At 50.7% G+C, this 27,027-nt stretch overlaps 1 protein-coding gene across 3 annotated transcripts in view; it reads left to right on the top strand.

Annotated features, from left to right (window-relative positions):
• ZDHHC14 (zinc finger DHHC-type palmitoyltransferase 14) overlaps positions 1–27,027 on the top strand; it is a 291,840-nt gene that overhangs the window by 250,969 nt on the left and 13,844 nt on the right. For all 3 annotated transcript variants that reach the window (XR_008698438.1, XR_008698439.1, XM_055536073.1), the window contains exons 6-8: positions 15,034–15,136; positions 16,663–16,772; positions 23,099–23,201. Coding sequence is in view for 1 of the 3 variants with exons in the window: in XM_055536073.1 (XP_055392048.1) it covers positions 15,034–15,136; positions 16,663–16,772; positions 23,099–23,201 (316 nt within the window). In the remaining 2 variants the exon portion in view is untranslated. The remainder of the gene's footprint in view (positions 1–15,033; positions 15,137–16,662; positions 16,773–23,098; positions 23,202–27,027) is intronic.

The following is a 27,027-nucleotide window of genomic DNA, read 5'->3' on the forward strand; positions in this document are numbered from 1 at the left end:
GCAGCAGCAGCATATGCCCTCTGTGTGTGTGTGTGTGTGTACTAAGATGGTACAAAGTGTCTCCTTTCTGGCACCTCTGTGTTTATGGGCAGCACAGAATGTTGGCAGTGAGTGCAGATTCTATAGTCAGTTGCTAATCTTTTAGAAAGGGGACAGGGACATATGAAGATATATGAAGGCTCTTGGCGAGTACATCTCACAGGTTTGTCCTGTCTTCTGTTAATGATCTGAGAAGCTAGAGTTAGCTAGAAGTTGGCCAGAAGTCAAGGTTTTGCTGGGAATGAAATTCTCGACCTCTGTGGCTGCTAAAAGCAGGTCCTTTGGGAAATGCCATCTTTGTTGGGCGAGCATCCTCCTCCATCATCACCTCTCTGTGTCCTTTGTTTTCAAGGCACATTGCTTTGGCATATCTCATAGCCAAGCCTTGCCTTTTCTTTCCTGAAGAAGAGGCTCGTCTCGGTCTTTCAGGAAATCAGTTCCGTTATGAAAACATGCTGGTCTTGTTAAGTTTAATAAATGCAACTCAGAACCGGCCTTGAGGTCTTAGGCTGCCAGCTGGAATGCTTCCTGAAGCCTCAGGAGTGTGGCAGCCTCAGCCACCTCCCTCCCCTGTCCCCGGGCACCTGTGTCTCTCCTGAGACCCTGGGTCTATGCTGGATGCCCAGGAATCATTTCAGACCATGGCAGCGGTCAGTGAAGGGACTCCTCTCCGCGGGGTTTCCCTGGTGGCTCAGATGGTAAAGAATCTGCCTGCAATGCAGGAGACCTGGGTTTGATCCCTGGGTCAGGAAGATTCCCTGGAGAAGGAAATGGCCACACATTCCAGTATTCTTGTCTGGAAAATCCCATGGACAGAGGAGCCTGGCGGGCTACAGTCCATGCGGGGTTGCAAAGAGTCGGACACGACTGAGCGACTAACACTTTCCCTTTCTCAGTGGGGAGGGTGGAGAAGGGCTGACCTGAGCCTGGGGCATTTCAGCTGTTCGTTCTCCTTTGAGTCCCACAATTCCCGCTGGAGCAGAGAGGAGCTGGGTGATTGGGTTTGTTGTTGCTGGGTCTTCCTGGTATCTGCTCCAGACCTCCTCATTCGAATCATAATCCCAGAGAAAGAGTCACAAAGAAGGACAGGCAGCGAGTCCTAGTCTGGAGTAAGAGCCTTTTAATTTCCACTCTGCCACAATTAATAAGGTCTGGGGTCCTTTCTTTTAACTCTTCTGTATCTCAATTCTTTGACCTGTATTCGTGAACTGCCCTGAACTTGACAATGCTAAGCTGACAAATTCAATGACATGGAACATAAGGGAGAATGCTGGACGACAGAGCAGTGCTTCCGTGCAAGGCAGGAGTGATTTCAGAGAGGCTTCTTTTTGTGGCACTATCTGCAACAGGCAGGCTCTGCCGGAACGTCCTCCTAGAGCACACACGTCTGCTTGTTCTCATGGTTGACGGTGCCTGTCGTCTATGTCATCAAGAGCACTGGGTTCCCCAGCAAGGGGAGCCGACAAATGGTGCTGAGAGAAGGAACGACAGTGTATCTGAGTGGCACGCTGTTCATATGGAAAGGGGAGGAAGGAGAGAAATGCGCTTATTTGGTTTAGAGCAAATTTTAGCTGATTTTCCTTTGAAATACCATTCTCAGGTAGAGGTAAAGAGTTTCTCCTGTGGCCCAGTTCTTGAAAACTCATGAAAATCTCAACCACTGACTTTCCAAACAGCATTGCCGTACCCAGGGCTGACCCTCTCCAGCAACAACCTGGCGTTTTCCCCTTTTGTGGGTGCTCCCCAGGTGTGTCCTCCACATTCGGAAGCTTAGCAGCCGCAGCTGTGATAGCACAAGGGCTCCGAGTGCATGACCGGCCCCTTCCGGCCTCCGGACACACCTCCAAGGCTCCCCGGCGCATCCAGGCGGGGGCCTGCCCTCCCACAGTGCCGGCTGTATCAGCTCCCAGCTGCTGTGTAGCAAATAGCCACAAATGTAGCGACTTAAAGCAAATGGAAATTTACCATCGCCCAGTTCTGCAGACCACAAGTCCGGTAGGCTTGGCTGATTGCTACCCTAGATCCAAGGCTGAAACCACGGTGAGGCTGGCCAGGATGCTGATCTGAGGTCTCAGGAGAGCATCCTCTTCTGGCTCATTCAGGTACTTGACTAAAATCATGGGGTGTAGGACTGAGGCTCTGTCCCCTGACTCCAGACTCCCTCTGTCTTCAAGCCCAGTGCCGTGGGAGCTCACACTCTGCGTCTCTCCTGCCTCGTCTGCTCGCGTCTCTGACTTCAGCCAGAAAGACTCTCTGTTTTTAAGGAGAGGACTCACCCAGATCATTCAGGAAAATCTCCCTGTCTCTAGGTTCAGGACCTTCAGTCTACAAACTCCCCTTTGCCATGTGCATAAAGTATTCACAGATACCAGGGATTAGGGCATCCTTGGGGAGACCACTATCCTGTCTACCCCACAAGCCCTCAGGTAAGGGGTGCCCCAGGAATCAGGCACTCATGTGCAGGTGGGTTTGAGAGGACTTTTCTCTGAACCCATTTGGGAAGCTCACTAGAAGTCACCAGGTCACTTTTTTTTTTTTTGAACATTTATTTATTTAGCTGCTCCAGGTCTTAGTTGCAGCATGTGGAATCTTTAGATGTGGCATGCGAACTCTTAGCTGTGGCAGGTGGGAGCTTGGTTCCCCAACCAGGGATTGAACCTGGGCACCCTGCATTGGTCCAGAGTCCTTGCCACTGGACCACCAGGCAAGTCCCCCCCAGGTCACTTCTGTGTCTTCCTTCCCTTCCTTTTCTGTCCTTCTGTTAATCTAGGAGAGAGGGGATGGGAGACAAAAATGGATGGGCTTTTGAAAATGTATATATATATATATATTATACATATATAAATATACATTTATATATATGTATATCTATACTCATTATATGCACATATGTGCATATATGTGTATATGTGAGGGAAGCCAGGTGGCGCTAGAGGTAAAGAACCCATCTGCCAATGCAGGAGACATAAGAGATGCGGGTTCCATCCCTGGGTCGGGAAGATCCCCTGGAAGAGGGCGTGGCAACCCACTCCAGTATTCTTGCCTGGAGAATCTTGGCGAGGACCCTGGCGAGCTCTGGTTCATGGGGTCGCAAAGAGTCAGACACGACTGAAATGACTTAACACACATATACACACCTGTGTATATATGTGTGTGTGTGTGTGTGTGTATACACACACATAGAAGATTACATACACACACACCCATATGTATCTCCACCCTGAGTTCAGGTTGACAATGTTAGTAGAATGCCTCAGGAGGTCCTTGTTGAATTAGCCAGCCCTTCACAAGGTGTAGGGACCATTATTATCTAACTTGACTCCTGCTGACTTGGTCCCCACTTGGTTTTGTGGGACCTCCTGACCCACTGTCGCTCTGGGCTCCTGCCTGGAGAAAGATGCCCTAAAGCTGAAGCCTGAATATCCCAGGGAGCTGCCCAGCCAAGCTACAGACCCTCTGATCAAACTACTCCATTTCTCTCTCGGGGAAAAGCAGAACCAAGAGCAAGGTTGAGGAGGAATGCGACGCAAAGCTGCCCAGTAGGAGGGGAGGAGCAGGGAGGGGACGTGGGGGCCTGGGCAACACCCCCAGCCCGGATCTTCTTTATTTTTTTCAGAAGTAGTGGAGCATTTGGGGAATGTCGGACATATCCATACATCAAAGTGAGGTGTTTCTTCTTTACAAAGAACAGACACTTTTTAGGTGTGCCTTTCACACTCCTCCCCAAGCAATGCTCTGTCCTGACCAGGTACTTGCTGTTTGAAATACATGTTTTGGAGAGTTCCTCTAATTGAGTGAGTCTCTTAAGAAGTGCTGAGTTCTGATGTTTTATCATAAATTCATATTCCAGAAGAAAAAGTATGCTTTGGGTCCTACTGGGTTATGATGTATTTAAAAAAAAAAAAAAAAACAACAAAACATTAACTTCTGGTTATAAGGGATAACTGTCTTCCCTGGTGGCCCAGCAGTAAAGAATCCACCTGCCAATGCAGGAGATGTGAATCAATCCCTGGGTTAGGAAGATCCCCTGGAGGAGGGCATGGCAATCCACTCCAGTAATCTTGCCTGGAAAATCCCATGGACAGAGGAGCCTGGCAGGCTACAGTCCATGGGGTCACAAAGAGTCGGACACGACTTGGCAACTGAACAACATGAGTAATAAGTAAGGCTGGAGCCGCTCAGATTGCTTGTTCAGTATTTCTGGCTCCTGCCATTCCTCCAGACACCTGTATGACTTTGGAAGCGGCCTGGAGGTGGCTGGGTGGAAGCTTCTAAGGGCAGCTTTTAGTGCAAAGAAAGGTGCATGAACCACCAGGGCTGCTCAGGAATGGCATGGCCTGGGGAGGACAGGTCACAGGGACAGAGGTCCTCAAAAAAAGGATGCATCCTGCTGATCAGGGTGCTTGGAGATTCCAGCATCAGATAGCTGTTAAACTCCATCGCTCTAGCTCCCTCCCTCTGCCGAGGCGCTAGGAGTTTGAGAGTCTATTTTGAGGTGGTTGATTTATGATGGATGAGACTGATGTGTGAAGTTTCACACTCACAGAAGCTGTCCTCTGATGACAGCAGCATGGCCCACGGCGTGTCCTCACCAGACCTGCAGTCTGTGTGCGAACAGGAATCTGCAAAGCACCGAGTTCTTAAACAAGAGGAGGTTTTCCGGCTAAATTGCCCGAACCCAGGAGTGTCCAGGGCAGCCTTTGCAAGTGACCCCTGCAGAAGTGATCTCAGGCAAGAATTTAAAATATTTCAGTAGCCCCCGGTCTGATCTCCTGACCATGATACAAACCAGGCAAAGGTTTCTCACTGTGGATGTCATCTGCAAAATATCCAACTCAAAAGAGAGAGAGATTAGAAACCAAAATGGCGAAGTAGCTGGGACTCGAAAAATACTGCTATGAATAACGGGAACGTGGATAAACTAAAAGCTTGTCATCGGGCCCACGTGGAGCCAGCCAGGCCTTTGGGAGAAGAGCATCAGCCAGCTTGTTCAGGAAGTGTCCGGAGGGTGGGGTCTGGTTCCAGTGCAGCGTGAGGAGGCGGGCAGGGGATGCAGGTGGGAAACAGGGGCAAGGAGAGAGGGAGCGTCATCAGTGGCTGGGGCGAGAATGCCTGGCTCTGACTCGTTGGCCGGCACTGCACAGGCCCTTCCCTGGCTGCACCTCGCCCTGCCAGTGTGGAGGGAGGGACCACCAGAATCACCCTTGATTCTGGTGCACAGGAGCACGTCCAGCCTGGAGCATCCCCCGTCCTCCTCCTCCTCCTCCCTCTCCACCTCCCGTTGCCTGTCCTGGCTCCCTCTGACTGTTTTCTCCCTTTGGTCTCTGCATCAGAGAAGCACAGGCATGTGGCGGCTGCCCGGACTTTCAGCGCCCCCTTCCCTGCCTCCCCTGGGGGAAGAGAGAAAAGGAGAATCTCCTCCAGGGCAGGGGTCTTCAGTCCCCCTCGCCAGGTGGGTCCGGCAAAGGAGGCCCTCCTTGTATCTGCTTCCTTCACGGTCATTGTGCTGAACACCCACCACGTGCAACACCTCCCAGGGTGATAAAGTCTAGAACAATCCGACAGCCCTGAGCTTCGAAGCACATCGACCAGAGGCCAGAGCAGCCACGGGCGGCAGGGTGACTCATTCTTCTCAATGAATGTCTGCGGATGCCGAGATCTGAGCTCTAACTCTGGTTTCTGAAAAGCAGAGTAAGTCTTCAGTGGCATAAAAATGCCACAGTGTGCCCAGAGGAGGGGGCAGTTCCAGAAGGAGCCTGCACCTCCTGCAGGGAAGTCAAGAGGCTTCGGCAGGTGGCGTGTGCACAGGGCTGCAGTTCTAACCGAGATGAGTGTGGGGTGAGTAGGGGAGGCAGGAGGCTGTCTGCAGGGCTGGAGCCGGGCTTGGGTTCACTCCTTCACTTGGCACGGTTAGCGAAGCGAGCACTGGGAGCACAAATAGTGTCAGCACCCAGATGCTGTTACAGATGGACACGCACACACACACACACACACACACACACACACATGGTGTGGGGCTGGGAGAGGGCACCGTGATGGCTGAGCCCTGCCTGGGGGCCCAGATTGCACTTATTTCACAGCACCGTCTGACAGGCACCCATGGCCTGATGGGCACCATTCTATTTTAGTGGAATTTGGTGGAAGGCTTGGAGTGGGCCCAGGGGCTGTCAGAAAGGGGGCACCTGGGGCCAATGGAAAATTCATGCAGACAGGACAGTTCAGTTCAGTCGCTGTCGTGTTTGACTCTTTGCAACTCCATGGACTGCAGCACGCCAGGCTTCCCTGACCATCACCAACTCCCGGAGCTTACTCAAACTTATGTCCATTGAGTTGGTGATGCCATCCAACCATCTCATCCTCTGTTGTCCCCTTTTCCTCCTGCCTTCAATCTTTCCCAGCTTCAGGATCTTTTCCAATAAGGCAGTTCTTTGCATCAGGTGGCCAAAGTTTTGGAGTTTCAGCTTTAGCATCAGTCCTTCCAATGAATGATCAGGACTGATTTCCTTTAGGATGGACTGGTTGGATCTCCTTGCAGTCCAAGGGACTCTCAAGAGTCTTCTCCAACACCACAGTTCAAAAGCATCAATTCTTCAGTGCTCAGCTTTCTTTATGATCCAGCTCTCACATCCCTACATGACTACTGGAAAAACCATAGCTTTGACTAGATGGACCTTTGAAGGCAGGACAGGTCTTCACTTACCCAGCTCTCAGGGCCCATCCATCCTAGGGTCTGATGATGCTTAGGGGGCCCAGGAAAAGATAGGACAGGTGCCTGAGGTCTCCCAGCAGGATCTCACAGGGAGGTTAATGACCTCCATTTAAGCTCAGCGGCATTTCCAGAACTAGAACTCAGCCCCCTCCACCCAGGAAACTGAGACTCTCCCCTGCTGCCCTGACCAGGCGGATGGAGGGAGTTCTGTGAAGAAGCAGATTATGTCTCAGAAGATTGCAGAGGGGGCATGAAGTTTGGGGTTTTTTAAATCACCCGACTGATACAGGAACATATTCTCACAGAATGAATTTTAGTCATCAGGATAAAAAGGAAGTTTTGCCCTCATCATTCTGTAGACTCCTTGTGGGGTTTTGTGAGTCTTTCCATATGATCTTCTCAGAGTTCAAATACGTATACTGTATGTGTGCATTCATACACAGCAGATGGGGGGAACTGCTTTACCTAAAGGGAATCATACATACCCTTTGAATTGTTCTACAATTTGATTTTCAAATATTTTCTGAAGGCGTCTCAACACATAGATGTCATTCTTCTTTCAACTGTTTAGTAGAATTCCAGAGTATAGATGAACCATAATGTATTCTTCTATAAATGGCTGTTTAGGCTTATTTTTTTTTTTTTACTCAGAAAACGAGGTAGTGGGTTTCCTTGTATGTATCTCTTTGTGCATAAGTGTTAGTGTTTCTCTAGGGTTGACAACTAGATGTAGAGCCACTGAGTTAGACGCTAACATTGTTTAAATACCGATTGTGGTGGTGGCTTAGTCGCTCGGTCATGGCCAACTCTGTGACCCCATGGACTGTGGCCCGCCAGGCTCCTCCGTCCATGGGATTCTCCAGGCAAGAATACTGGAGTGGGTTGCCATTTCCCTCTCCAGGGGATCTTCCTGACCCAGGGATCAAACCTGGGTCTGCTGCACTGCAGGCAGATTCTTTACCGACTGAGCCACCGGGGAATATTGATCCCTGAAGAGACCGTGCCAGCTCATGCTCCATTTCTCCCCACCTTCACCCACATCAGTGACAATCTCATTAGGACCGTGATTTTGCCAATTTGATGGGGAGGGGAAAAAATCGTGTTAATTTCCATTTTCTGGATAATAATCAGCTTGCACATATTTCCATGATTGTTGACCCTTTTTCTCACCTCAGTGCCAGTTCAAACTCTTTGAACGTTTTTCTGTTGGGTTGTTTGTTCTTTTCCTATTAACATGTTTTTTGTATATTCTCAGTCATAATTTTATAACTAGCTTTTTCCCAACCTGTCACTTGCCTTTTAACTTAACTTTTTAACCAAAAAGTATAATTTATTAACAAGTTCTATCTATAAATCTCATCCTACATTGCTCCTGGGCTTCCCTGGTGACTCAGTGGCAAAGAACCCATCTGCCAGTGCAGGGACTTGAGCTCGATCCCTGGGTTGGGAAGACCTCCTGGAGGAGGGCATGGCAACCCACTCCAGTATTCTTGCCTGGAAAATTCCATGGACAGAGGAGGCTGGTGGGCTGCAGTCCATGGGGTCGCTAAGAGTCGGACACGACTGAGCGACTTCACTTTCACTTTTCACTTTCATGCATTGGAAAAGGAAATGGCAACCCACTCCAGTGTTCTTGCTTGGAGAATCCCAGGGACGGTGGACCCTGGTGGGCTGCTGTCTATGGGGTCGCACAGAGTCAGACATGACTGACTTGACTTCGCAGCAGCAGCAGCAGCATGCACCTCTATGGAGAAGGAAATGGCAACCCACTCCAATATTCTTGCCTGGAGAATCGCATGGATGGAGGAGCCTGGTGGGCTGCAGTCCATGGGGTCACAAGGAGTCAGACACGACTGAGTGACTTCACTTTCACTTTTACATACCTCTATGTAAAAAGCCTCTTGATGAAGGTGAAAGTGGAGAGTGAAAAAGTTGGCCTAAAGCTCAACATTCAGAAAACGAAGATCATGGCATCCAGTCCCATCACTTCATGGGAAATAGATGGGGAAACAGTGGAAACAATGTCAGACTTTTTTTTTCTGGGCTCCAAAATCACTGCAGATGGTGACTGCAGCCATGAAATTGAAAGACACTTGCTCCTTGGAAGGAAAGTTATGACCAACCTAGATAGCATATTCAAAAGCAGAGACATTACTTTGCCAACAAAGGTTCGTCTAGTCAAGGCTATGGTTTTTCCTGTGGTCATGTATGGATGTGAGAGTTGGACTGTGAAGAAGGCTGAGCGCCAAAGAATTGATGCTTTTGAACCGTGGTGTTGGAGAAGACTCTTGAGAGTCCCTTGGACTGCAAGGAGATCCAACCAGTCCATTCTGAAGGAGATCAGCCCTGGGATTTCTTTGGAAGGAATGATGCTAAAGCTGAAACTCCAGTACTTTGGCCACCTCATGTAAAGAGTTGACTCATTGGAAAAAACTCTGATGCTGGGAGGGATTGGGGGCAAGAGGAGAAGGGGACGACAGAGGATGAGATGGCTGGATGGCATCACTGACTCGATGGACGTGAGTCTGAGTGAACTCCGGGAGTTGGTGATGGACAGGGAGGCCTGGCGTGCTGCGATTCATGGGGTCACAAAGAGTCAGACACGACTGAGCGACTGATCTGATCTGATCTGATATAAGCATTTCGGAGAAGGCAATGGCACCCCACTCCAGTACTCTTGCCTGGGGAATCCCAGGGATGGGGGAGCCTGGTGGGCTGCCATCTATGGGGTTGCACAGAGTCGGACACGACTGACGCAACTTAGCAGCGGCAGCAGCAGCAGCATATAAGCATTTAAGAGAAAGGATTGGAAAGATTGAAAGATGATGGCCCAGTGATCCAGTCTGAAGGGTCCTGGTAACTTGATCTTCAATGTGTCTGTCGTGTAAATCATCAGAAAGTCGGCACCCCCAACCCCAGACTCAGTGACGGGCCCTCAAGTGACAGGAACACAAGCTGTAGTTTCTTATCTCTGTCAAGGATTAGAGAGTCACCAAATTGATGAGAAAAATAGGATGACAAGTTCCTGAACCTAAATATCTAAGAGCATTAAAGGCTGATGTAGACATTCCATCTGGAGAACAAAGGGGTCTGTTGATGTCTGCTCATCCATCAGAGCCCTTCCTGTAAGTGAGCATGGCCTATCTTACCATCATTTTTAGAAAAACTAAAGGACAGAAAGATTACCTATATCATCTGTTCCTTGTATTTTAAGTATCAGAACCTCAGACAGAGACCCGAAGCAGAAAAAGATGCAGGAAGACCCAGGAGTGGGTGGCCAGTGCCCACCGAGAAAGGCCGCCTGGCACCAAGTGGCACCTCAGTCACATACAGAAAGGGTGCTCAGAGCGGAAAGGGTCCAAGGCAAGCATTCCCTGGCCGTTCTGGAATCTGGGGATTTTGGTCAATGAGGAAATTCACATGAAATACAGACTTTTCAAAATAAACTGTTATCTGGATTTGGCACTTGGCAAAAAAAAATCCCGTGGCCAGCCTGGCGGCTAGAATGTGGGGAGCTGGACGATGACATGTCAGCAGAGACAAGTTCTTCCCCCGGGGCAGTGCTGAGGCTGTGGGACTGGTGAACGGGGTGTGATGTCGTGGGCAGTCTTAGCCATGCTGTCAGAGCTCTGAGGCCTCAGAGTTAGGGCCTGTCGTGGGACGCTCCATGGCCTGGGGCCTCGGGAAGCTCTTTCTCTCCTGCAAGTCTGGAGACCATGTTCTGTTCTGCCGTGAATTGCTGTCTGAGTTTTTATAAGTGGCTTGACTTCTCTGGGCCTTAGCTCTTCATTTTACAAATAAGTATTTTGTCAAATGAAAGGATTAGAATAAATCAGGACATCTTTACTTAGAGTTCATGACTATACACAGAGAGGCATCAGGGGCATTTTTAAGCCTCCTGAAATTTTAAGAAAAAAAAAAAGTGTCTGTGTGAACGTTTTTTACTTTGCCAACAAAGATCTGTCTAGTCAAAGCTAGGGTTTTTCCAGTAGTCATGTATGGATGTGAGAGTCGGACCATAAAGAAAGCTGAGTGCCAAAGAATTGATGCTTCTGAACTGTGGTGTTGGAGAAGACTCTTGAGAGTCCCTTGGACTACAAGGAGATCCAACCAGTCCATCCTAAAGGAGATCAGTCCTGAATATTCATTGGAAGGACTGATGCTGAAGCTGAAACTCCAACACTCTAGCCACCAGATGTAAAGAACAACTCATTTGAAAAGACCCTGATGCTGGGAAACAGTGAAGGCAGGAGGAGAAGGGGATGACAGAGGAAGAGATGGTTGGATGGCATTACCAACTCATCAGACATGAGTTTGAGTAAGCTCTGGGAGTTGGAGATGGACAGGGAGGCCTGGTGTGCTGCAGTCCATGGGGTCTCAAAGAGTCGGACATGACTGAGCAACTGAACTGAAATGAAGGTTAAAAACCTTTGGTTCCATGACCTCTCACCTTTTACAATTCCCCAGATACTGAGGTACCCTCACCATTGTGCCCAGCAATATTTGTGCCAGGCCATCTCTTCTTGCTTACTTTCCCATGGGCAAGCAGACCCCTATTCCCTGAGGGTGGGGAGCTACCTTCCCCCACTGTCCTGAGTGCAGGGCTGGGTGCCCCAAAAGGCACAGAGCAGGCATTTCTGGAATCGTGTGGAAACCCGAGGAGGAACACCCACCCACTGGCACTTTTAGTCTTTTTCAATTCCCTAGCCATCTAGTGAGCACCTCTGCGTGCAGCAGGTTGAGCTGGGGTCTAAGGGCATTTGAAGCCATACTCTTGGCCACGGAGGAGGCTCTTGTCTTCTTGGGGGCTGGGGAAGACACATGGAGGCTGGCAGAGGTCACTACTGTGCTTGGAAACATCTTTGAGGCAGTAAACATCCAGCTGCTTATTAAATTGGCTCCTACTGCTGTTGGCCTATTTCCACTCATGTCTTTTTTTTTTTTTTAATCAGTAAATGGGTTTTGATACATTAAAGCAGAATTTATGTTTCTTAATCTTATTATGGTGTAGATGTTTTCAGCATGAAGCTGTCGGTTCAATGAAAGGATGCATTCTTCAGATATTCAGTCTGAGAGTGAATTTGAGGGGGGTGCAGTCTTTAAGGTGCCATGGGTTAGAGAATCCCTGATGAAGAGGGTCCCCATCTCCCCCAGCCAAGGTTGGGAACAGCCTAGAGCTGCCTGTCCCTCAGCAAGAATCAGGAAAGGACCGGACCTTCCACACTTTCAAGGTTCAAATCCCTGCTCTGCTGTTTCCTATGCAAATTACGTAACTGCTTCCTGCCTCGGTTTCCCTACGGGTCCAGTGGGAATCAGACTTCTCACTGCATTGCTCTCAGGATTGAGTGAGTTATTGCACGTGAAGCCTTTGGAGCAGGGCTTGACACACAGCCAGTGATGCCAGCATTGTTAGGAATGGCGATGACTGTTCCTCCAGACGTCCTGTGGGCGATGGGGCAGCTGTGGGGGGGCAGTCGGAGGGGGCTGCATCTCACATCCTACCTGGAATCCGTGTCGTTTTGACCCGGCTGTGAACCAACAGTGGAGCTGCATTCTGTTATTTATAAAATGTTTCCAAAGCACATGAGATATTAATATAGAACACTGTGTATTTGTTGGGGGAGCGGTGGCTATAAACCTTTAAAACGCCACGTCTGCTGGTAACAATGCCTCCTTTTGGAGGTAATCCCGTCAGTGGCATTGCAAAAGGAACAGCAGCTGCGAAGTGAGCCATAGCCACGCTAGATGCTATGACCCCCATCCACCTTCACAAGCTAGCTCTCATATGTTCACGGATGGATATTACATATGTTTGACAGGCCCATCGTTCTGCCTGGATTGTAAACTGTTCATGACACGTAAGTATTTCTGAGACCATAGATGGGCTCTTTGTGTGTGTGTGTGTGTGTGTGTGTGTGTGTGTGTGTTAGTTGCTCAGTAGTTTCTGACTCTGCGATCCCATTGTGCCCAGCAATATTTGTGCCAGGCCATCTCTTCTTGCTTACTTTCCCATGGGCAAGCAGACCCCTATTCCCTGAGGGTGGGGAGCTACCTTCCCCCACTGTCCTGAGTGCAGGGCTGGGTGCCCCTGGTGCAGCTCACCAGGCTCCTCTGTCCATGGAATACTCCAGGCAAGAAGACTGGAGTGGGGTGCCATTCCGGGCTCTTCGTGTGTGATTCAGTAAATAAATCTTTTGGTTCATTCTTCATCCTCTTTCCTAGCCTGTTTCCATCCCATTTGTCACTTCCTCTTTGACCTCTCTGCCCTCTTGATTTTCCCTTCTGGCCTGCACAAGCTCCTTGCCAGCGTCAGCTTCTCTCACACCACCCAGTTCTCCTGACTCAGGCTTCCTTGTCAGTTGCCCTGGGCTGGGCTGCACTTCGCCTCTGCCTCCCAGCCAGTGCGGGCAGGGCTCCCGTGTCGCCGCCTCCCCCCCATCTGTGCCCTTTTGGGTTGGGAGATGAGGCTGGGAGGAGGGGGGTCTGTGAGCCCTGACCTGCGGGCAGGCAGTTGAGAACAGGATCATCTGCTATCTGAGCCACCGTCCCTGTGTCCCTATGTGCAGCGAGACCTCCGCCGTAACTGTTTGTCTCCCTGGGTAACCCTGGCAGATATCGAAGGGCTGCCCAGGCTGGTGGCAGGGGTCAGCTTCTCTCCATCTCTCTCTTCCCCCTCCGATCCTCCCTACCGCTCTGTCCTTACCCACTTTTCCAGAATCCACCATAGACCCTCTTCTTGGGATGTGCGGCTCCTCCTCCACCCCGTTCACCTCCTTCCTCCGTGAGGACCGGGTGGGACGCCCGGAGCACTGCGTGTTGGATCTGTAAGACCCCCACTCCTCACACTGTTGGCATCTTGGCCAGCTGGGCATCGTTCTCTTGAAATGTCCTTTTAATTTCTGAGTACGGCTCTTCTGAGACCTTGCAATTTCTAGAAATTTAAACCTTAGAAAAAAAGGCAAAGCACGTCTCCACTTTTCCAAGAGCAGACCCAGTGGTTTATTCTGATGTTGAAAGTCAGTCAGCAGGCGGGAGCCCATTCATGCCTCCTGTTTTGTGTGCAGCCGGGCAGTGGCATTTGTTAATCGTGACATGGCAGATGGTGGCATTGCCCCAGCTGATATATTCATTTCCCTGGTCCAAAGAAATTATATCCAAACCTGAAAAAAATCAATGGGGATATATTACAGCATGATCTATAGCTTCCATCCTTGGAAGAATGGCAAGCACAAGTATTTTCCTTTCTCTGGCCTGTCACTTATCAATGGCAAATGCATGATGTATATTTAAACTCCCAGACCTCTGACAATTGTTGTTTTTTTTTTTTTCCCTGAGATCCATCTGCATCTTGTAAATAGAATCTTATCAATATTTGTGGGACAGAAAACTTCTCTAGTCTTTTCAAATGGCCACACTCTTGGTTGATTTATCTCATCTGTTGAAGAATGCAAGGTTTTTTTTCCCCTTTGGTTTTAGCGTATCTTGTGGAACTCACAGCTCCCCATCACTCAATGTCTGGTGTGGATCCAAGTGTCCTAGTTGCCTGTCAAATAGCTGAGGACAGCCCTATGTGTCAGGGTTGGCTGAGGGGCTGGGATAAGGTCCCCTAAGAAAAAACCCCACTCACCCTGATGCCACACTGAGAAATGCCCCCGCAGGGTCAGAAGCCCATCTGCAATGGGAGTGGGCATCCCATGGGGGGAAAGGCCATCCAGGGAGGGAGACAGCCAGGAAGATAAACTCTGCCCGGGTTCCAGTCGCCCGCGGTCAGCCCTGCAAGTGGCTGTCAGAGCCTCAAATCAGGTCGGGAGAGAAACTTAGTGCTCCATCCCAGCTTTCAGAAGCCAAGGGCAGAGGTCGCGATTGAAGTGAGATTCAATATTGAGTCCATTCAGCAAAGACCCGGGCTGCTGCCCATGCCAACCAGCATGCTCCCTGGTTTTGCTGCCACTGCCTGTGGCTGCACAGTGGGTCACAAGGAAGGTGCCAAGCTCAGGCACGGAGGACCGTCAGGAACTGCCGGCCATGAGAAAGGAACGAGACCTGTTCAGCGAGCCCGCCGGTCCCCTGCTGAGCATAAACACTGCACCGTGAAGGAGGATGTGGCCTTGTTCCTGCCCTGGAGGGTCTTCCCTGGCTGGGAGACCACCAACGCCAGGCTAGGTGGACACCAGGGCCTGAGTGAGGGCCTGTGGGTGGCTCCTGTCCAAATCTCATTCATCCGGCTCCCCTGGGGCCCTGAGAACATCATGGTCCTGCCAGTTCACCTCCTTGACTCCAGATACCGTGCTGGAGGCCGTGGTCTGCTTTTTCTCCGTCTGGTCCATCGTGGGGCTCTCGGGTTTCCACACGTACCTGATAAGCTCCAACCAGACCACGAATGAAGACGTAAGTTCCTGTGGGGTGGGGCATGGGCATGTTCTTTGGTGGGAAATAGAGAAAGAAGAGGTGGGGGCCACCAGGTCTTCTGAGTTCCCTTTCCAGATGTGAGCCCCTAGAAGCAAAGAGCCTGCGGGAGAAGCATTTTCCGACACCCATCTCCAATTTCTCTATCGCAAATCATCACATTGTCCTGACCACACCACTTAGCTACTCAGATCGGCTGGCTGCCCCCTAATTCCGAGGCCTGAGGTGGGCTTCTGCTCTGTTCCTTTGCAATGTTTTGGGAGCAACTTGCCACCCTGCCCCACTGAAGAGAGACAGTGCAGGCTGGCTTCTCACAGATAATGATTCCATCACATTTTGGGAGGCGACTGCCCTGACCCAAAATTTAACCTTTTGTCTAGGATTATCTGCCTGTATTTAATGATGATAGAGAGGAGATATAAAACCAGAAAACCTAATGTTGGAAAATGTTTTGTCATGACCCTGGTCCCTTCTGCTCTGAATATTTGGATTCTGACAGAAGTCTCTGTCAGTACATGAACTAAATGTCTCAGAATTAGTCAGATTGCCTTAAAGACTTGAAAAATTAGTGCTGATGAGATGCATGAGTTCAGAGACTGTTAAGACAATTACATGTGGTTGGTAACTAAGAACATCAGAAATGCTCTGCAGGAGTATTTAGGAGCTGAATCCAGGCTATCGATGAGCAATTGGAGGAGGCACGTTACCCCATTATCTCCATTACTATTTATCACACTAAATGTAATATGAAAACAGCCTCCACTGCGGGGCATCCCTGGTGGTCCAGGGGCTAGGACTTCACCTTCCAAAGCAAGGGATGCGGGTTCAAACCCTGCTCAGGGAGCTGAGATCCCATAAGCCTCATGGCCAAAAACACCAAAACATAAAACAGAAGCACTATTGTAAAGACTTTAAAAACGGTCGGAGAAGGCAATGGCACCCCACTCCAGTACTTTTGCCTGGAAAATCCCATGGATGGAGGAGCCAGGTAGGCTGCAGCCCATGGGGTCGCTAAGAGTCAGACACAACTGATGGACTTCACTTTCAGTTTTCACTTTCATGCATTGGAGAAGGAAATGGCAACCCACTCCAGTGTTCTTGCCTGGAGAATCCCAGGGATGGGGGAGCCTGTTGGGCTGCCGTCTATGGGGTCGCACAGAGTCGGACATGACTGAAGTGACTTACCTTACCTTACCTTAAAAATGGTGTTTAAAAAAAAAAAATCTCCACTGGCTTATGTGAACTGGCCTTTAAGTACCAGGTTGTGGAAATAAGAGATTATTTTCCCCAGAGAATGCTACTTCTCCCCCTGGTCTGACCTGCTGTTTGGGGACATTTCCAAGTTTAGAGTAAATGCCAGTTGTCCTTGAGAAAAGTACCTCGGTTTCTCCTGCTGAAGAAACGAGTAAAGACCATCGCATTCTTTATGGACTTCTCATGGTCCGATTGACCCAACCTGGGGCATTGGTGCGAGGCAGACTGTGTCACTGACTGTCCTTTTCTTTCAGATTAAAGGATCTTGGTCAAATAAGAGAGGTAAAGAAAATTACAACCCCTACAGCTACGGAAACATCTTTACAAACTGCTGCGTCGCACTGTGTGGGCCAATCTCTCCAAGGTAAGATTCAGGCAGCTTTTGTTGTTGTTCAGTCGCTCAGTCGTGTCTGACTCTTTGTGACCCCCGTGGACTTCAGCACTCCGGGCTTCCCTGTCCTTCACCATCTCCCAGAGCTTGCTCAAACTTATGTGCTTCCCTGATGGCTCAGCTAGTAAAGAATCCACCTGGAATGTGGGAGATCTGGGTTCAGTCCCTGGGTTGGGAAGATTCCCCTGGAGAAGGGAATGACTACCCACTCCAGTATTCTGTCCTGGAGAATCCCATGGACTATATAATCAATCCATGGGGTCACAAAGAGTCAGACACAACTAAGCGACTTTCACTTTCAGTGTCCACTGCGTCGGTGATGCCATCCAGCTATCTCATCCTCTGTCATTCCCTTCTCCTCCTGCCTTCAATCTTTCCCTGCATCAGGGTCGACCCAGGGAAGTGCACAAACTTGTGTGTTAGCAGAGGCCTCAGGTGGCCACTGTGGAGACCACCGGCCAGGTCAGCTCTCTGCTCATGCTTCAGAGACACAGCCTTAAAGAAATAGAGATGTGACTTGTGTTATGCTTGGCATAACATTCCACTGAATTTGTGTCAAGTTTGGGGAAAATCCCCTCAGGATCAAAATAGGGAAACTGAGGCACGGGACCCCCCCCCCATGAATTACTAGAAGATGCTGAACATCTGTGATGCACAGGGGGCTGTAGAGCGGGACCCGGGACACAGTGGAGGAAGTGATTAGAAAGCCTGCAGAGGTAAGTGGTGAGAGCTGAGTTGTACAGAAGAGAACATGCTAGAATAGTTCAGAGGGAGCGATCCATGCGGCCTGAAGGAGCTGAGACTGGTGATGGTGAGACGGCAGTCATATCAATAATGGCTGTGGCTGACGTTTGTAGGATAGCATTACACTCGGTTCCAAGTGCTCTACATGGATGAACTTTTAAAACCTCACCCTGTACTTGTGTGCTAAGTCGCTTCAGTTGTGTCTGACTCTTTGCAACCCCATAGCCCTCCAGGCTCCTCTGTCCAAGGGATTCTCCAGGCTAGAGTACTAGAGTTGGTTGCCATTTCCCTCTCCAGGGGATCCTCCCAACCCAGGGATGGAAGTGGCGTCTCCTGCATTGGCAGGCAAGTTCTTTATCCTGCCTCAGAAGCCCTTCTGTACTTATGAGGTACTATTAAATCCCATTATATGTATTACATCCCATTATATGTAGTACGCCCAAGATCACACAGCTAGTCGGTGCTGCCTCGTCAGGACCCAGACCTCGGCATCTGACATCAGAACCTGTGTGTGTTAGCTAGTACCTGCTGCCTCCAAGTCAGGACTATGCAGAACACAGTCAGCTCTAGATTTTTTGTGAGTTACACTCGTGTATATAGACTATTTCCAACTGATTAGCCAAACAATCATCAACAGTATTTACTGAGCACGTTTTCCAGGTTTCTAGGGTGAGTTTCCAAGCCTTCCTCTCTTTTGACTTCTAACTGTGTACATGGAGAGAAACCACAAAGCTGCTGGTTTGTCTCAACTTTGGGCCTCCCTGATAGCTCAGTTGGTAAAGAATGCTCCTGCAATGCAGGAGACCCTGGTTCGATTCCTGGGTCAGGAAGATCTGCTGGAGAAGGGATAGGCTACCTACTCCAGTATTCTTGGGGTTCCCTTGTGGCTCAGCTGGTAAAGAATCTGCCTGCAGTATGGGAGACCTGGGTTGGAAAGATCCCCTGGAGAAGAGAAAGGCTACCGACTCCAGTATTCTGGCCTGGAGAAGTCCATGACTGTATGGCCCACGGGATTGCAGAGTCAGACACAACTGAGCGACTTTCACTTTCACTTTTCTCTATAGCTCTATGGCCAGTCATCACTGACATGCGCTCATGGATTGCAAACTGGATTTGATCGTCAGGGAAACTTCATTAGGGAAGGAAGAGTGATCCTCACCCCACCCCACCCCCCAAAGAATATCAAGCATATATTCCAAGGCCACTTGTTAACTGGCACTACCTTATGTTCCTGGTGTCATTGGGTAATTGGAAACTGACCATTTTCCAGTTTGTGTCTAGAAAGCTGAGAGCCTAGTTTGCCACACTTGTCCTGAATTTGGGGTTGTTAGGGGGCCCCCCCAACCTGTCCTTCTGAGGCCTCCTCTGGGGAGTGACAGCAGAAGGAACAGCCAAGGGCTCAGATGGAAGGGCCACCCCAGGCCAGAAAGTCAGGCATGCCCGGAGAGCACCCTCTCCAAGCGGGCACTAGACTCACCCAGGAACCCCTCTTGGGGCTCTCCAGGCCAGAAAAACCCTCCGGAGATGCTTGGATTTTCACAGTTAAACTATGTCTCCTCCTGGTGCGTGTTTGTTTGTGGACACTGGGGATAGGCCGTGAAACACAGGGTAGAAGAGACAAAAGAGACCTGGACGAGCATCTTTCGTCGTCTCTAAAGTAAACATCCGAATCTAGGAAAAGAATTCAAGTCTCACGTTTTATCCAGATCTCTTTTCTTGTTCCCAAGTCTTTGATTTGCACTTGGCAGGCACTGCTTTGTATTGTTTATAGATCAAATCTTGTCGTAGCTGAAATTATTACTCCCACAACTGGATTAAATTTGCTGGTTTGGCCGAGTTGGGACGGTATTCTTTCCACAATCCAAGTCCTTCTGGAGCGGGGCATTTCTCAGCACTGTCCCTCCACTCGGAAGAGCTTGGCCGCTCCAGGGTCTATGTAGAAAGCTGGGTGCTGCCCTCTGTCCCAGGTCCCTGGGCTCCCAGAGCTGGCACTGATGAAAGGAGGGGGTGCTGCTCCCTCCCATGGTCCTTGCTTCTCTCTGCCCTGCCTCACCCAACCCTGGGCCCCAAAGAGTGCCAGGGCATCTCACTGGTATCCTAGAGAAGCCTGTAGAATGAGCAGTGTCCCTTGCCTCAGACAGGGGCTCAGGAACCCCCGTGTGCCCAGCATCCTCGCCTCAGACAGGGGCCCGGGACCCCCCCGTGTGCCCAGCATCCTCACCTCAGACAGGGGCCCGGGACCACCCGTGTGCCCAGCATCCTCGCCGCAGACAGGGGCCCGGGACCACCCATGTGCCCAGCATCCTCGCCTCAGACAGGGGCTCGGGACCCTCCGTGTGCCCAGCATCCTCGCCTCAGACAGGGGCCAAGGACCCCTCATGTGCCCAGCATCCTCGCCTCAGACAGGGGCTCGGGACCACCCGTGTGCCCAGCATCGTGTGCCCCAGACAGGGGCTCAGGACCCCCGTGTGCCCAGCATCATGTGCCCCAGACAGGGGCCAAGGAACCCCGTGTGCCCAGCATCATGTGCCCCAGACAGACGTCTCTAAATCGTTCTCAGTGCAACAGTGTGCTCACAAGGGAGGAAGAGTGTGTCTTCAAGTTTCCCCGCAAGAGCCAGAGACCACGAGGGCAAAGACCCACGACCTGCTCCTTGCAGAGCCTCCAGGGGGTGGGGGCAACAGGGTGGAGGCAGCCAGGTCTGGAGGAAGGAATTCTCGTAACAGCAGGAAGAATGGAAGATTGGAAAAGCAGAAAGTCCCAAGATGTGTTCAGGGTCAGGCCCTACAGCCTGGTGGTGTGGATCAGTTGGTCGTAAGAATTCTCTTGGCCACTGTTTCTGGACTGGGGGTGCCGTCTAGAGAATGTCAACATAAAGTCCATCAGGGACAAGTCTGAGCAGCAGGAGGGGCTGTGATGGGGTCGGGGTGCAGGCCTCATGGGACATCTGGGAGGGCTTCCCAGAGGAGGGGGTGTAAGGTGCGAACCAAAGGAGCAGGAGGAGCTGGAGGAAAGGAATCATGGGAGGAGAGCGGGGATGGCATGTGCAAAGGCCTACAGGTGAGGGGAGAGCCCGGCTTGTCAGAGGAGGAACTGGGGGAGTGATGGGGAGGGGGGATGGTCCCAGGGGGGCAAGCAAGGCAAGAGATGAGATGAGGGACTTCCCTGGTGGTCCAGTGGTTAAGAGTCCACCTGCCAATGCAGGGGGCATAAGTTCGATCTCTGGTCCTGGTCTGGGAAGATTCCCACATTCCAGGGAGCAGCTAAGCCCGAGCACCGCGCCTACTACTGAAGCCCCTGCTGCTGCTGCTGCTAAGTCACTTCAGTCGTGTCCGACTCTGTGCACACTACCCAAAGAGTAGCCCCCTCTTGCCTCAACTAGAGGACGCCCCCGTGGTAACGAAGACCCAGCACAGCCAAAAATAAATAAATAAAATAAACTTTTAGAAAAGAGAGAGATGAGATGAGCTTAGGGGAAGCTCTCAGGGCTTTCTGAGGCCCAGGAGGAGACTTGCGGGGTGGGGGCGGGCAGCGTCACAGTCCTGGGGCATGGCTGGCCCTTGAAACAGGCTGAACACACAGGAGGGGGGCCCAGAACCACTTTTTCTATAATCCCTCCCTTCCCTTCGACTCTCTTGGTGACCTAGTTCTTTTTCTTCTCCTGGATGAAATCCCCTGCGTGTCCTTTAATTTCTCCTGTCAGTTGGGGGAAAAAAAAAAGGACTCAGGGCACTTTCATTTCCTCCAAAATAATGTCATTTCAGTGAATCAGAACTTCAAAGTTCCCTGAGACTTAACACTTTCCACCCCTTCCTCCCTACCAGAGATAGCTAGATTCCAACATATCTTTTGGGGGGCAGACAATTTGACCCCCAACACGCCCCTTCCAGCCGCCTCCCACCGGCTCTCCCCCAGGAGCCGTGCCCAGCCCCCACCCTCACCTCGCCAGCCTCTGCCCTGGATCTCATCACTGGCAGGAGCTGGGGACCCCTCTCCCCAAGACGCCTTTCTGTGCCCTTTCACCTTTGATCTTTGATACCCTTGAAGGTGGCTGCACACTTGCTAAGAGACCCCTCTGACGGTCCTGTGTGGGGTCCAGCACCTCTCTTTTGGCAGATGGAGGTTCTTGTCTCTCTTGTTTTTTTTTCCTAAACCTTCCAGGGATTTGACTGAAACAGTCAGAGTCCCACTTGAGATCCTATCGCAAGTGTCTTTTAAGGGCTCATTAGTCTGTCGCTTGAAGACCTGAGGTGGCGGTTGTAACAATAACCCCTGTCTTCTGAGAGCGGACCTGACACCTGGAGCAGCTTTCAGCCGCCCAGCCCCTACCCACGAAGGGGAGTAGGTGGGCACCTGGGTGTGCTCGGGACATCTCTCAGAGGCTGCCGGGAGTGTGCCCCTCCCACGGTGGGAGGCCTCGGCGGGGGCCCCACTTACTGGCCAAACTGCCTGTCGCCCTTGGCAGTTCTGCCCTTAGACCCAAGGTCATCTTGGAGTCTTCAGTCAGGGAGGGAAACAGGCAACCCTTTTGATGGCAAAGTAACCTTCACCCTTACCTCCCACCTGGGCCATAGCGTAAAGACAGAGATTGCCCAGGAAACTTGTCTGCGGGAGACTGAAGACCTGGTGTTATTTGTTCAATCAGCAAGTGTCTGCTCGGTACTGGTGGCAGAACCACCACTCCATGACAGGCGCACGTGGGCACAGGCAGGCCCAGCATGCGGTGATATGATGCCCAGGGTGCCCGAGGCTCTGGGAGAGGGGCTGATGCTCCGGGGCGGGCGCCCTGGGGCAGACGAGATGAAGCCTGCCCTCCCTCAGGAGTTGCAGGCTGCTCGATGGAGAAGATGTGGGTTGAGATCACTGTGACCCCAGCCAACAGTGATGTGGGCCATCGGGAGTGACGAGGGCCATGGCAGGATTGAGAGGAGCCGAGGAGGGAAGAAAGCAGATGAAGCGTCAGGAGCAGAGGCTGGGGGCCTCTAAAGACCAACAGCAGGTGGGCAGGGCAGTGGAGGGTCTGGGCAGTTAAAAGCCAGAGGCTACACAAAAAAATACTGAGACAGAGAAGCAGACAACGCACAGCAGATGCGTGGTTTCTGGTCCGGGCCACGCGGGCACAGCCGGTGCTCAGACGCACTGCTGATGGAATCACGCTGGGAATGCAGCGAGCAATAAGATCTGGGTTTGAGCCTGGATAGGAAGGCTGGAGACAGGTTGTGGGCGGCTCTGCTGGCAGGTGATGGAGGCCGTGCAGCAAGGAGGGGTGATGAGATCAGGATGGGACTGGACAGTGGGAAGGGAACGGGGTGGGGGTGGGGTCATAGCAGGTGGCAGGGAGGGGTCAGATGCTCCAGGTGTTTTTAAGGACAGAAGTCTCCGACTCTGGAGGCTGACCATACGTGAAGGCGAGCAGAGGTATTTTCTGAGCTGCTCAGGGTTGGGGGGGAATCACAGAAAGGGGGACCCCCCGGGGATGGAAATTAGAAGAGTTTTGTTGGCATTTTCAGCTTTTGATTCACTCGTCTCCTGCGTTGTTCTGTGTTCTCTTGTAGCCTCATCGACCGAAGAGGGTACATTCAGCCCGACACCCCGCAGCCAGCCGCGCCCTCCAATGGGATGGCCACATACGGGGCCACACAGTCCCAGAGTGACATGGTAGGACCCGGGGCGCCCCACAAGGGCTCCTCTCCCGCATCGGTGTTCACTGACCCGTAACAACCTATCGCCTAGCTTCCTAGGACACACTTGGCTCAGGGAGGAAAGGAAGCTTGAAGTGAAGGCGATGTCCATTGAAGGGTTAGCCCACCTGCAACAGGGGTGGGTGGTGGGTCGGTTTGTTCAGGGCTGTGTGGGAGGAGTACTCACACAACATTGCCTCCAGAAACATCTTGGACTGGAAAACCCCCTCAACCAGAACCGGGCTGCTGTCCAGAGCGAGACAGAGCTGCCCAAGCAGGATGGGCCTCTGGAGGGTCCCCGAGTCCCCTGCTGTCCCCTTGCCACAGTCTGTACCCACTCCCCCACCCCCTCTTTAAGTGTGCAGCTGCGGGGGGAAACTCGGCCACCAGTTCTCCCCACTTGCAGCCCAAATCTTAATCAGCCCTGCACGCCTTAGTGCAGAGAATCAGACAAGCTGTTTGGGCATTGACAGCAAAAAACGGACTGGGCTGGTCTCCGGAGAGGTCCCCGTGTCACGCATCTGTGAAGGTGGGGACGGGTGCTTTGTTTTCACTCTGCACCTGGGAGGTGGGGCCGGGGCAGGTCTTTCCACGGGCACCTGAAGTCACAGCCTGCTGGCCTTGACCCTCAGGGCCTTCACATTCCTCAGTGGTCTGGCAGGCATGGCCCCTCCATCAGGAGCAAATCTCTGTAAAGAAGTGTTTCTGGAAGCGACCCAGTGTGGCCCCCAGCACTGTCTGTAGACCTGAATCACCCACAACAGAGGCCATGACAAACAGACTAGGGCAGCAGATGTGTGTTCAGAAAAGAGGCAGCGACCCTCCAGGACTTGGGCATGGAGTCCATGTGGAGGCCTGGGAGTGGGGAGCCAGGAATGCCCCCTGCCTGTCAGCTTGGGGACAAGATGACCATACAAATCACCGGCGGGAAATATCAAAGGAGGTGCCAGTTAGGGAAAATCTGATGTCAGTATGTGGACTTGGGGTCCCCTTGGATGCTTGGGGGTAGGGGGGCTGTCCTGTAGGCATCTGTATAGAAAGCTCAGGGGAGGTCTGCTCGCCCAAACTTATGAAGAAATGACGTGGTTTGTAGAAATTCACTTTGAAATAGTGGAAATGTGAATCAACTTTATTTATTTTATTTTATTTATCCTAGAAGTACTCCATCTGACATTTAAAAAGAAAAAAAAATTATAATGTGTCCATGTTTATCATCGGGCTATTAATCTGATTTCATCTCACAGACTGGAAGATTATTTTTTTAAATCAACATTTATTATCCTTTGCTAACTTTCTCTCTATCTGCCCCTGCCAATTCTGCCCACACCAGATCAAATCAAGTTTCTTGATCTAATAGAGCAAGAGAATAGTTTCCCAGAAACCAACACAATATTGCAAAAACAGTTATCCTTCAATTAAAAAATAAATAAATTTAATTATAAAAAATAACCACTGAGGGGGGAAAAAGATAATAGGATGATTCTGAAAGACAGTGGAAGGAAAAACTTTGCAAACAGGCAGATTTAAGTAATACTGGACACGGCGGGAAAAGGCAAGAGGGTGGGGTGTAGGATCAGAGAGCCCGGGGGTCACAGTGACTGACTCAGGGCTGCGTGATGTCAGCAAGTCGATTTGTCCAGAGAGCCTTAAGTTAGTACACCATACAAGGAAGAAGGGGTTAACCATGTTCACCTCCCTCCTATCACCACTTTATAACAAAGGGCCTGGCATGCAGTAGGTTGGGGCTGGTTAAACATTCCCCTGCAGGGGCTTGCTTAAGGGAAGTTCTAAACAAATATTCAGTTTCTTCCTGTCTTCTTTTCCTCATTCCTTCCTTCCCCCGATTCCATCATATCTAGAAAAGGCTCCACCCAGAATGTGGAAGCAGGAACTAAGAGGAAAGGAGTTCTCTTTGGTGCCGTGACATGGCAACACGGCTTCATGCAGTCATGGCCTCGGTGGGCTCAAATTAACCCACAGAGCCAAGAGACAGGACATGTGCATTTTGCCCACTAGACACTGTAGACAAAGCACCTGTGTACTTTTCTGAGGACTGTGAAAAGTTTTAAGACCTGAGGAAAGAACTTATAAGCTCCGAAACACGAAAACAGCAAAATCAAAATTAATAAATGTTTAATGTCTGCGAGACCCATGAATATGTCAACTTCATTAATTGTTAAATCTAGCTTTCATTAAAATTTCATTACCGCTTAGAAATGATTTGTAGGTTGGGTTTTTCTCACTTCATAAGAATTCCCCAGCACACATGTAATTACAGAGAAATCATTACCAATTATAAAGCGAGTTGCTCATAGACAGATACATTTAAATATTAACTGCCTTGGGGCCCCCTGCACTTCCTGTCTCGCCATGGCGCCTGTGTTGGGAAAAACCCAGGGTTCCGCTGGGCTTAAGGCTGGGAGGTCTTTTTGGCCCCTAAGGCTCCTACGCACTGCACAGAGTGCCCCCAATATGTCAGAACATGTTCAGGGGGAGGCTGGATCTGAAAGGTCTTTAGGGGACTAAGATGAGACATGCTGTTCACGGCCCCACAGGTCGGAAACCGGGACCGGAAGGTGGGCCAGGAGGCAACCTGTGCTCAGCCCAAGAGGGAAATGCCCAACACCCAGAGCTCCCGCCGGATGGGAGCCCCCACCCCAGAGGCGCTCAGGCTGGGGGAGTCAGCACCCCCGCGATGGGAGACAGAGGACTCAGCATTGGCGGAAGGGCTGGGTTCCTTCCAGTGCAGAGCCTGTCACCCGGCTGCAGCGACATCACTGTGCCAGATAACCTTCCATTCCTCTGTGCATTTATAGGCCATTCAGGCACTACAGCATGAGTCTTTTTATTATTTCTGTTGTTCTTTATGGCTTCTGTGGTGTGTAGACCGTGTTAACGGGAGTAAGGGGAGAGGAGACAGCTCTGAATGGGCAAGGCTGGCACCAAGCAGAACACGAAGGCTGACGTGTCTCTGCCCCACCCTCCTCCCTCCAGTTCCTTCTTCACACGGCATAGTGTGTACTGAACCCCACACCTCAGCAGCAGGGAGCATTACCACGCACCCTTCCAAGGCTTTCACATAACTCACACTGGCCCTCTGAGCCTACTACTGATTTTATCCCCATTTTACAGACTAATAAACAGAGGCACAGAGGACTTCGGTAGACTTACCCAATTCAGACGCCACACTTTGACCCCAGCAGTTCATGCTCTGAAGCCTACACTTGGCTACGCTGTGGTCGTCAGTCCTGACTGTGTGCAGGGTGACTTTCTCCCATATGCTTACCGTCTCCACATCCCATCACCCTCACCCTCTCTCCTCTCTCAATATCTACTTCTAGGAAAAGATCTGTTTTCAACCATCTATGCATCGAAGGGAATTTAAGTCAAATTTCAGGAATATATGAATTTTAATTGTGGATGAAAGATTTTGTCCTCTATTAAAAGCATTTTATAGACTTCCCTGGTGGCTCAGACAGTAAAGAATCTGCCTGCTGGAGACCCAGATTTGATCCCTGGGTCAAGAAGATCCCCTGGAGAAGGGAATGGCAACCCACTCCAGTATTCTTGCCTGGAGAATTCCACAGACAGAGGAACCTGGCAGACTACCATTCATGGGATCGCAAAAAGTCGGACACGACTGAGCGACAAACACTAAAAGCATTTCAAGCAATAATAATAATAACTGAGAAGTGTTTAATACTGTTTGTTCAGTGCTATATCCCCATTGTCTAGACTAGTTCCTGTGGTAGTTGAATTCAGAAGTGTTGGTTAAGTAAGAGAAGGCAAAAGAGAGAGAGATG

This window comes from Bubalus kerabau, chromosome 9, assembly GCF_029407905.1.
Source record: "Bubalus kerabau isolate K-KA32 ecotype Philippines breed swamp buffalo chromosome 9, PCC_UOA_SB_1v2, whole genome shotgun sequence".
Classification (NCBI taxonomy): Eukaryota; Metazoa; Chordata; class Mammalia; order Artiodactyla; family Bovidae; genus Bubalus; species Bubalus kerabau.